Below are 12,830 nucleotides of genomic sequence, written 5' to 3' on the forward strand. Positions count from 1 at the left end.
CATATTTAAAAGATGCATTTAAATTAAAACTTACTCATTTTAGACATTTATCTTTTATTATATATCAAAATAATTATGTTGTTAGCTGAAGATAGCTATAGGCCTAACTTCAAGGATAAACAACAAATTTATAAATCCTAGCTGTGTGATTGGAATATCCAAACAGCTACTTTCTCTTATATTATATAATATATAAATAATACAATCTTATTAGTTAACTTCTATTGGCTTCTATAGAAAGTTATGTGAATAGAAAAGTATTGAATAGAAACATGTTAAATTTTTAAGGGTAGGAATACACATACCAAAAACCATCACGATACAGTAATTTTACTATTTTTTATAGTAACAAATTCAAAAAATAAATGATATGACATTTACTTATTTCTTTATAAAACACAAAAACTTTTTTGCTGTCAAAAACATCAAATTTAATCATCATTAGAGCTGCTAGCAGTAATAAATGACATGAAGTAAAGAAGTCCTGCTGTTCTATTCATATTATATTTTTATATACAGCATATACAGCTGTTATTATTATTGTATTATGAATAAGTTTTTGAATTATCTTTTCTATTATATTATACTGAAAGAAAGTTTAGGATATACTTTATAATAAGCTGAATAACCTATTGTGTATGCTTGCATTTAATAACTTGTTTTATAATATATATATATATATATATATATTTAAAAACCTATAGGAAGGATAATGAGTATAAAGTGCTAAATTATATTAAAAGGAGTTTTTAGAATTTTTTCTAATTAACAAAATAGTTTTTATTGTGAAAAGAATATGTAATTGTCTTCAACTGATAAGAGTAAGCTTTAAAGAAAACATTTTGTATTCATTTATGTAATCAATGTTAGTATTTTTTGTTAAATTTTAACACAATAAAAATATTTAAAAATTATTAAAATAAAGTTAAAATTTAATAATATGTAGAGATCAGTATAGTGCAGTACAGTACATGTATATACAATATCTAAGAGTTATTAGCAGCACTAATGACTATATCTACATGTACAGGGATGAATATGGATTGCACGTATACTGATTCGGACCCGCTAATATCAGTTCTAGTTACGCTACTTTATAGTACGTAGAGTATATATAATACAGTAGTATAGTCATACTACACCAAACAGATCTATAGGCTACTAATCAATATTATTATGTTTTATTAGATTTTAACAAAGTAAACATATACAAAAACTATACTTTAAAATGATAAAACGATTTTTTTTTTAAATTTAAATGCTTGTTTTATCGTTTTAAAGTGTAGAAAAGTATTACAAAACTCGTAAAGATGCGTGTTGATGCTACAGAAAGGATACTTTTGGAGGGTTTGCTATCAATTATACGGCATTGACATAAATCTTAATCGAGCGTCATAAATAAAATTGTAGTTTAGATGCAAGGAAAAAAATAGAAAGTTAGGATTATTTTGGGATAAACATAAGCATCACTCGGTGACTTAACGAATAAATGATAGAAAACAAAATAATCACTTTTAATTTTTAGCATTTTTACATAAATCGTAGTCATCGCGTACAAGTACATTAAAGAATACACGTGAAAACATTCTTTATTATCATCGTCCTTGTACATCGCATTGCTAAAAATACAATTTTTGATGTCAACCTCTTGACATCAACAATGACTTGACATTGTTGTCAGTTTTTCCTTTCTCATAAGTTTTACACTTTATTTCAAAATTTAAATGATAAACAGTTACATTTAATTTAAACGTATATAAATTCATTTTAACCAAAAATCTATTTTTTTTTTATTTTTTTATTATCTTTATAAAATAAAATGGCCGAATATACAGCGCGTGTTATATAGCGACAATAGAAAATTAAAATTTTAAACTGCCATCTCGTGACAATAATTTAAATTATTTTAGAATTTTTAATAAAAAATAAACTAAAAGTGTTAAACTATAACAAAAAATTAACTTTAATATTAACTATTACTATACAATATCATTAAAATATGTATAAATTTATTAAATGAAAAAATACATACATTTTTATTAAATTTTATTTTTATTAATTTACAGTAAATTGTATAAATATATATATTTTACAGTTAAAAAATTTAATAAATATTTAATATATTCAACTATAAACTACTTATACAATTTAGTATTTTATTTATAAAATATAGCAACTGATTAACACTAAAATTTTATTTCTGGCACTGAATTAGAGATTTGTAAATTAAATTTTAGTGTGAAAAATTCACAATTTATGTATTATCTTTTTAAAAAAATCGATTATGTAAACTTACTGTTCATCGTCGGACGAACGAAACCAATTTGGCATACGATGTGGACCTTTGGCCGAATCGAACATAGTTGATAGACTTAGTTTCTTCTTCCGAAGTGTGCGAAATAAATGTGTATTCGTTACACCTAGATCGAGGTATAGATGTACTGAAAATGACAAAGCACTTACTATATATCACTTGAACGTTTCGTTTAACAAAAACTGTTTAGATACGCAATGATTGTTTCTGGTGTCGTATTCCACTATTGATTACGCATGTTTTGCTGTGTAGGCCTATACTTTTCTATACGGGTTTCCTAAATTGTCTGATCAGCGATTCGTGGATTTCATGTTTTTAGAGTATATACAGTAAAACCTGCGTAAACCGGATTCGTATGGTACTGAATATTCTTTCCGATTTGGCAGGTTTCCGTTTTAAACAGGTTTTTTTAATATTAAGGTTCCGTTTTGGACAGGTTTACTGTATATGTTGAGAGATCCGAACACCTTACCTTTATCGAGGGTCCCCATACGTTAAGTAACCTTTTAATACATGGATTTGATGAAAAACGAAGACATTTTTAGTCTCTTCCACGTATTTTTTAATTAGTATTATGAATTTTTAATTAACTTTTGACAAAAAATATTTTTCTTTAATAGACAAAAGTACAATGGACGAATAATATGTAACTAATGTTTGTGAAGTTCCTATAAATTCTATATCTGAGGCATACGTTCTACGCTATTTTTTGTAAAATTTTATTATTTAGAAAATACAATTCTTTAATATTTTAATATTTTCTAATATAAAAAAAGATAAATAGCCTGTCCTTTCGATCTCTGAGAAACCATATCACATTAAGAAGAAAGAAAGTATGATGAAATTTGCGCGCATCTTTCACAATTATAAACTTTTATTTCGTAATAATTATAAATCATTTTTGCTTTATATTTGTATATCAATTTATTTACCTTTGTAGTATATCTAGAAATAGAAAATCAATAAATAAAAATTCCACATTAGAATGAAAACCAAGTACCCATGTAAATAAGAAAGATCTAAACAATTTACGACAGTGTGCCACCAACAATAAACATTATAATGCAGTCATTCATCAAATTGGATAGATTGGATAAAAGATTAAGTTAATAAAAAACATAACCTTGTATAAAATCTTTACACTTGTATAAACGGAAAATTCTGGTAGTCACGTTTCATTTTAAACAGGTTTTACTGTATAAGGTTATATGAGAAATTTTTTACGTTAAAGTTAGGTGATTTGGGGATAACCGTGTCGTTTGCAATGAAAAATCGTACATTTAAGAATTCACAGATTCTGAAGGATTCTTTTTTAAATATTTGTAGGAGAGATCCGCAGACAGTAGGCTATTCATTGGCGCTTTACGAGAGAGGCACCATATAGGTGGCAAGTATATAAAAGTTTGACTGTATCTTTATTGTGTAAAGATACTAAAATAAACGTTTATATTCATGGAAATATACAGAATAAATTAGTGTTAAATTTGTTCTTGTTTCTGATTACTTGTCTCGACATATTGTTGTATTTTTAAAATTGATGGAGAGAAATTTTTTCGCTCTTGAGTATTAAAATTATTTAAAAATCATTTGTAAGTCTTAGTGAGAATTAGAACAAGAAATTTGTAAAATTAACAAAGTTCTATCGACAACAGTTAATAGTTGTTGATGCTCACTAACATTGATTTTTCGACTGTTACATCGAAGCCCTTTCGTTCTTTTACTGAGCAGTATTTGCTATTTTCGTTAAGTATGGGCGGAAAGAAGAAGAGGTATTCGAATTGGATTGGTAGGACCTTCGGACGAAGGCCTACCTCCAAGTGAAGATAAGAGTGAGGGGAAAGAAGAAGAGATAACACTTAGAGAATATCCAAAGGATACAGAAGTCAGTGGACCTTCTCCAGAATCGTCGGAATATTCGAAGGATCCAGAAGATAGAGAACTTTCAAGATAATCCATGGTTCAAAAACGGATGTGACAGAAGGGTAGTTCGTAGATGGATTTTCGAATTAATCATATTTTTAATTTATTTAACTTAAAATGTATGCTTTCCACCTCAAATCAGTAGTGGCTCGCCTCTGTCCATCATACTTTTCCTGTAACAATACAGTCGTGCCGCTTCATCTATCTAACACCTTTCAAAAGAAGATTTTTGAATTGAAATTACACGACTTTCGGTTTGAATCGGAAGTGCGTATATAGTCAATCGGGGCCTCCTGCTCCTAAGGTTTCCATTATCTGGGTTACCTAACTTCGTTCTCGAGATTAAGGAAATACAATGGGAATTTATAGGTCTAATTTTTTCTTTTTTTTTTTAACTGCAGCCCAATAAGCAGCAATCACTTCATTGCAATGTTTTTGTGTAAAGACTGATGATGATTTTGTGTTGTAAATTTTATCACCATTACGATCTAAATTCAGTCAATCACCTAATTTTAATAATGTTTAAAATAGATTGTAAAATTCATGAATGTTCATTCATTTTGCATATTATATATAATTGTATATGTAAAATAAAACCTGTCCAAAACGAAACCCGAATAAAAAGGAAACCTGCCTAAAGAGAACAAATTCTTCGGAACGGAACGATTTTCTGTGTTAAAAAGAACCTGTTCAAAACCGAAGCCTACCAAACCGGAAAATATATTTGGCACCGCACGATTCCGGCTTACACAGGTTTTAGTGTATACGAAGTAAAAAAAAATTCCATCTTTTCCCTTTACATTCTCTCTAATTTTTAATCTAAATTTAAAATATTTCAAAAGAAATCAGTAAGAATTACGAGATGATGTCTTAAAATAGCGATCGTTCGATCGCAAGCGATAAAATTTCTTTAATATTTAAAGAAAGAGAATTGCAAATGGTCGTTAATGTAATACGATAATCGATATGGAAATGATTAAATTGAATATCTGATAATTTCAATTAAATTGAATAATAATAATAATAATAATTATTATTATTCAATTTAATTGAAATTATCAGATATTCAATTTAATCATTTACAATACAATAATACAATAATACAAATATCATTTACAATACAATACAATACAATAATACAATAATAATAATAATTATTATTATTATTATTATGTACAGAGTAGTCAGTTAACCGTTTTTTATTCTCAAAATAATTAATGTAACAGTTCTTATAAAGAAAGAATCGATCAGTTTAAGTTCTACAGACGGGAATAGAATAATTGTTTTACAAGGCAATTTCCGTTGCTTCAGGCCTTTGTGATAAAACTGTTTTCTAGAAATAAGATTTTATACGATAAAATTAATTTTGTGAAAGAACCGTTTAAAATAAATGGTGCCTGGTAAAAAAACATCGACCATCATTATTGTTGTTCACCTAAAAATAACCTAATTTTCCATTATTCTTTTCACGTTGCTAAGCATTAGGTCTAATTCGCTTATAAAAACTATTTACATTATTCACTTGGGTGCATCTGCACTTATCTTAATAGGCGTTGAATAAAAAAATCCAGCAACGAGTTGCTTAACTTTCCCGGCGACATTCAGTGCCTCTATCTGTTATCATATTTTATTATTAATAAATTTTTATATTTTTAACTATTATAAAATGGCAAAAAGTTTAATTTTGAATGGCCGTGAGTCTGTTAACCGATATATATGAGATATTTTAAGAACAGTTAAAACCGGTTTGAAACATCTTCATGTTATTATCTGATCCAATAGTTGAGTTGGAAGAGAATGATAAAAACCATAGTTTTAGAAGCCAAAATGAACATTTCTTGGCCTCGGTATTTACAATAACGAAACTGCAAACACACAAAAAAATTGCTCGGGCTAAAATTAACAGAGGATAGGACACCGACATGTTTGTCCCATAGACTTAACATTGTACAGTACATATGCCATTTCGCCACGCTTGAACCATTGCACATTTCTTAATTCTCTCTTCGGCGGCATCATCTACATTCTACAGGATATGAGCTTTAACTTGATACCTAAACCGTTAACTTAAACTCTTTCAATTAATTATTTTAAACTCTTCTTATAAGTTATAGATAATTTAATCAGGATCACTAACCACTGATCTTTTCAAGGATTCAAATATATAAAAAGTAAAAACAAATATATACAACAAGTGTTTTTCAGGAGGTGCCATTCCTTGTGTTTCTGAAAATCTTTGTTAATAAATGTCATAATAATGCTCACTCACAAATGATAACAGGTTCCAGCTAGAGGGAATCAGTCTCTACCGGCTCCCTTATCTCGGGTCATTTGCCTCTGCCCCGAACACAAAGGAGCCCCAAAACAGCTGATAAGAGATGAAAAATCTATTTTTATTTTTTTACTGATTTTATTCACATATTTTATACAAAGGTAGTGCCTCAAATTTCTGATTGAACTGGGCCATCTCTCTCAATCCCTAATCAGTAAAATTGAATTAATTATATGTCATATGTGTTCGAATCCGCTTTAAGAACTCGTAGGGCTTCTGCCAATTTCTTCATCGGAATTATATAGATGCAGGTACATAATAATAATACTACTACTAGGCCTAATGAGCATTGAGATGAAGTGCCTAAGAAAGTGAGGCCCTCGATCAGGATAGGGCATACTTTTATGTTAATGAGGCCTTTGTACACGTTCTTAATCTAAAATATATAAGAAATCATATCAATATAATAAAAGAAAGTATAAAAGTATTTAATAAATTTTTATTTAAGAAGTTATCAAAAGTTTTGAACAATTTAATATAATAGAAAAATCATTGAAGAATATATTTGATAAAGGTCTAATGATTATTGTAGGCCTACATAGAATGTTATAAAGATATGCACAGAGCAATATTTACGAATAAGCTAAATAAACTGTCTCGCATTATGCATCTAAAGTTCAGGGCCTCACATTTTTATTAAATGTATCATTATTTGATAAAGGGAAATAGCTCGTTACGTGTTATAACTTACGGATACACTGGATATGTGCCAATTACGACAGGCAGGACCGTTCCTGGCAGGGTGCAAGATACCTCCGCACCTGGGCTACCAAACCCATGGGAAGCTTCAGGCCTAATAAACGTTTTTGACTAACAATAATACTGTAATAATCCATGTGGCTAGCCTGTTGCCGAGGCACGAACACAGTAACAACTAACGGCATTCCAGTGGTTTTATTCACTCTGCACTGGTGGGCAACAAGTGAAACAAAATTTCTAAAATTTTCAAGATAATTTAATTGCTTTATATCAAATATACACTACTTGTGTATATTTATAATTATATATCAAGATGTATAATGTCTTCCCATCAATTTATATGATTTTGTGATGTAAAAAATAAATTAGAGAATATTTTCGAATAAAAGGCACGACGCCATTTTATCAGTGGCATTTTTTTTAAATGATAAGATTCTGGATAAATCATTTTAAATTGATTGTTTTGAAAAATGAATCACATTTTAAAAGAATTTTCAAGCCTTGAAATATTTAATTTATGTAAATTATTTTCTAGTTGTTTATTGTAAAATTCTAGAATTGCATGCTTATGATGAAATACAATGACAATGATCTTTTCAGGACTGTGTGAAAAGGTTATGAGCTACGCCTTAGGATGAAAAGACGAATGAAAGTAGAAACACAATGAGAGTGATCATCCAACTGAATGGAAAATCGTTTATATTTAGTAAATACAGTAAAACCTGTCCAAAACAGACCCCGAATAAAAGGGAAACCTGTCTAAACTGAAAAAATTCTTCGAAACACAGCGATTTTCTATGTTAAAAAAACATCTATTCAAAACGGAAACCCGCCAAATCGGAAGAATATTTGGTACCGGGCGATCCGGGTTACACAGGTTTTACTGTATATATTATATTTAAGTACTGTACATTAGTTTTAGTATAATTTGAAGTCATCTTTTAAAGTATTCTGCTAGTATGCCTATGTGTTAACTTCAAGTACTCTCATAGAACTAATTGATTGGGATTGATAGACTAAGGAACGCAACATGCGGTCGATCTATCAAGGTGGGATGCCTCCCATAGACTTTCTGTGGAAAGTTAGCCCCTATTTACGAATTAGACAAGTGAGAAAACTCTGAAAGGGGATTTCTTACCATTGTTCATTAGTCCTATCACAGGGCCACTATTGGGCTAGAACTAGTTTAGATAGAATAGTTGGAATGCTCCGTAGTTAGCCGAATTACTTTAATGAAAAGTGTAGTCTATGCAGCGCATGTTTTAGGGGACTCGATCAAGATGATGTATACGACACAACTGTAAGCTGTTGATGAAGATCGCCCAAGGGAAGAGGTCAGTAGAAGCAGTTTCCTCTTCTTATGTTTGCTTGATTTCGTCTTTGCTTTTCTTCAAATAACAATTTTATAAAGCAAAGTATTTTGCAAGAATAAATTAATTTTAATAGTATTTACATTGATGTAACTGTAGTCTACCAGGCAGCAAGACGGCCCTTGTCGTTCTCGTAATATTTGGAAGACTATCCACGTTTTCTATTGTAGTTTGAGTTTTCGCTTGTTTCATACGTGTTTATTATTCATTCTTACGAAATAGATGAAATTAATATAAGCCGAAACAAATTTATTTCAGGAACATAAAAAGTAGTTAGTTGATCTAAATCTTATATTTTGCTCATCCTGAGAAAATATAAAAGGAGGCTACAGGGAGGCTTTGACTATTCTTTCGCTTTCTTACATTCTTGCCATCTTCAATTTAAAAAGTTATAATTAATTCAAACGCTTGCTACGTAATACTTCTTATTTTACATATTTTATTTTGGTATTTCCAAAATTTAACTTATTTTTTTAATATCAGAGCCAAGAAAATAAGAATTTTCTCTAATTGATCTCTTATTTACTAATCCCGTTTCTTGTTATCCATCAGTTATTGTAAGAAGGGATTTTTCGAAATTCTCCCCCCCCGCGGGGGAAGTGTTATACATGTATAATAGATACATTTCGAGCCACAGCAACGCGTGGTGGGTACTGCTAGTATATATATATATATATATAAGTTATATAATCAGGAATAATAATTTTATTGTAAATTGCATATATTAACTGTAAATTCGGCATGGGCAAGCCATTCAACACTGAAATCTGAATGACCCATTTTACAGGGTCAACCGGAAGTTGAAGGGCAGATACCGACGTTAGAATTAAGAGTAAGTAATAAAAATTACATTAATTAATAATTAATTATTTACGAGAAATAATTTTTTTTTATTTAGAATGTTACTTTTCATTAATGAAGTATTTATATACCATGATATGATAAGTATTTAATTGTTAGCTTCTGATTTGACTTGACATACATTATACTATAATTAATTTTATATAAAAGGTGCGTGCAACGTGAATAAAAATTCAATAAAATTATCACTTTACAACGCTTTTTCATTATCTGGATATTAAATAATGTAAAATACACTACTTAACACGTAAATATTGAACAGAAAGTATATAAAAAATGTAATTTATTTCTATAAAAGTATTGAGAGAAATGTTATATTCTAAAGAGTAGTAAATATATCTTGAAGACTTATTTTAGATTTATTTCTTTAGATGAACTGAACATTTGCAAACATAAAATAATGATCATTATTAATTCGGTTTTATTGTTTACACATCGGCGAACTACTATAGAAGATGCCTTCCGCGAGGACTTTCTATGGGAAACTGGACTTTATTTAGGTGTTATATAAAGAAAAGTCGGAAAACTCTACATCGCCTTTGGCCAGACTCGAACCCACGATCAGCGTTCCGTAGTTTTATCCATTCGACCACCAGCGGGCTTACTAATTCGTAAAGAATGAAGGAATAATTAGTTTGGAGTTGAAATGGATTCAGAGACTTTTAAAGAAACAATCCTTGATAGAAGAAATGAAAGAATAACGATAAAATGGGAAAATTTCAAAAAGAATCCTTCAACTTTCTCTTGAAACCACTAATAAATAGGTCTGTAACTTATTTCCAGAATCTTGGAAAATTTTGTATTTGAAATAGGGCCTATATATATATATATATTATATAAATATAAATATAAATATAAATATATATATATATATATATATATTTTAAATGACAGTTTTAAGCATAGCTAACCTAGAGCATCGGCTCATCAGTGGTCGAGCGAATGAAACCATTAAAAGAAGTTGATCGTTGGGCGTGAATTTACGCCTATGCCTAAATACGTATCATCAGTTCCATAAAAGTTCTCTCGGGTGGCACATACCCTTAGGGTGCGACTATGCAGACGCGAATTTAGAGCGAGCGAGAGGTTGCGAGCGATTTAGTTTTCGCAAAGGAAAACCATGCACAAGCGAGAAGCGAGAAATAACGCTGGCGAGAGCGAATTTCTGGTTCTCGCACACATCTGACAGGTTTTGATATTTATCGCGTCTCGCCTCTTCTCGCCACACATTCTCGCTCGCTCGCGTCTGCATAGTCGCACCCTTAGCAGATGCTTTCCATGTGCTTGTTTTTCAGAAACTGCCTTTTCAAATCTGGGCTCTGTATTCGAAACACACAATTAAACTATTTTCAAGTTCAAAGCGATTTCTCGTTTTTGTTTTGATGAACTTTTTTTTCCGCAGAGATACGAGGTTGCGAATGATATAATTGCGGAAAGAGGAGGATATAAATCGGAAAGAAACGTAAAATAGTAGGACTTAATTGCTTGCTGTTCTCTCAATTGGTTGTATATTCTTTGGAACTAAGTATAAAATTGCAATTGAGAACTTATCACACAGGAACATTTCTCTTGTTGGAAAAAGTGGCTTTTTATTTTCTATTTTACAAAGGACATATGTCCCTTTTCAGTCCTTATTATGCATAATAAGGATTGAAATAAGGACTGAAATTTTATGTTTTTACTCCGTTTATTGGTGAATTTTTTCTACATTTTAACAAAAATTTTTATTTTTATTTTACAGTTTTACTTGTTTTACCCCACGTTTTTAACAATTAGTTATACCAGTAGTCACCATCAGCGCCGGATTAAGCCTCTAGCGGGCCCTAGACAAAATTTAAATTGGGGTCTCATTTAAATAAGTTGCTTCTAAACAAATCTTATATAATGTGACATTAGCGTAGCTAGCATGGGTGACATCCGGTGCGGATATCGTGGTGTCACCCCAAGTCACACCGTAGTGTCACCCTTTTTAACTCTTTTATACAACACTATTGAATTGTAATATCTTCGCACTCGAGCAACTTGAACGCTACATCGAATATGCGATGTCGCGACGTATAAGTTTAGATTTAGAAAATAAATCATAACCATACATCAGTACTACCACGAGAGGCGGCCCTAGGAGTATTTCTAGATGGTGCGAGAGATCTCGTGGCGCACATTACTTCTGACGCACGGGTGGCTGTTGACCTTTTTTTTTTAGATAATGGCTAGTCGAGCGGAGCTTAGTAGGAATTGTTAAATACAGCCTTTTCTGTCCTATCTAATTTCTTAAATAATTTTTAACTCGCTTTGAAACAGAGAAATCTTCTGCACTGAAGCCGGGCCCCTCCGAATTACGGGCCCTAGACATTTGTCTACTTTGCCTATTCGATAATCCGGCCCTGGTCACCATTAGTTATATTTTTAGTTTTACCACTATATAAAATAAGGACTAAAGAGAGACATATGGCCCGAAATGTATTATCCTTTGTAAAAAAAAACAGAAAATAAAAATCCACTTTTTCCATCAAGAGGAGTGTTCCTGTGTGATAAGTTTTCAATTGCAATTTTATGCTTAATAAACAAAAAACAGCAGGAGTCGCGGCTTCAAAAAGTTTTGGGAACCCTTGCTGTATATCATAGCAATAAAACAACATATATGGTATGCTGACTTGCAGACAAATCAATGTAAATAGGACTGCAATTTTCAAAAATTGTAGACCTATAAATTCCCACTGTCATCAGTCTATTTGTCTGTCCGTCCTTAATCTCCAGAGTGAAGTAAGATAGATGATAAACGGAAGCATATATGGAAACCTTAGGGGCAGAAGACCTCGATTAACCGTATATGAACTTTCAGTTTGGATTGAAAGTCACGTTATTTAAATTAAAACAGTTTCTCCTGTTAGATAGATGACGGGCATGACTCCACTGTTAGCAGGTAAAGTATGATGATAAGATACTACTAAAATTGAACTGCAATTTTTAATCACATTTTTAATTTATATGCTTTCCATCTCAAATTAGTAGTGTCTTGCTCCTGCACATCATTCTCGTCTGCTAGCAATAGAGTCGTGCCAGTTATCTATCTAACACCTTTCAGGGGAAACTTTTTGGATTGAAACAATGTAGTCACTTTCGGTTTTCATCGAAAGTTCGTATATAGTTAATTGAGGCATCCTTCCCCTAAGCTTTCCATATCTGATCTCAACATTCATCTATCTAACTTAGTTCTCGAGATTGAAAAAGGACAGACACCGAACGAAAGTGGAAATTTATAGGTCTACAATTTTTTCAAATTGCAGCCCAATTACTAAATCAAAGTTTACAAAGTGCAGAATAGTTGCCTAAC

At 30.8% G+C, this 12,830-nt stretch overlaps 1 protein-coding gene across 1 annotated transcript in view; it reads right to left on the minus strand.

Annotated features, from left to right (window-relative positions):
* Window positions 1-12,830, minus strand: part of fray (frayed) — a 66,255-nt gene that overhangs the window by 46,740 nt on the left and 6,685 nt on the right. The window contains 1 exon segment of the mRNA XM_067268892.1: window positions 2,297-2,441. Coding sequence (XP_067124993.1) covers window positions 2,297-2,441 — 145 coding nt within the window.

The sequence above is a fragment of the Centruroides vittatus genome, unplaced genomic scaffold (assembly GCF_030686945.1).
Source record: "Centruroides vittatus isolate TY-2023 unplaced genomic scaffold, ASM3068694v2 contig_341, whole genome shotgun sequence".
Taxonomy (NCBI): Eukaryota; Metazoa; Arthropoda; class Arachnida; order Scorpiones; family Buthidae; genus Centruroides; species Centruroides vittatus.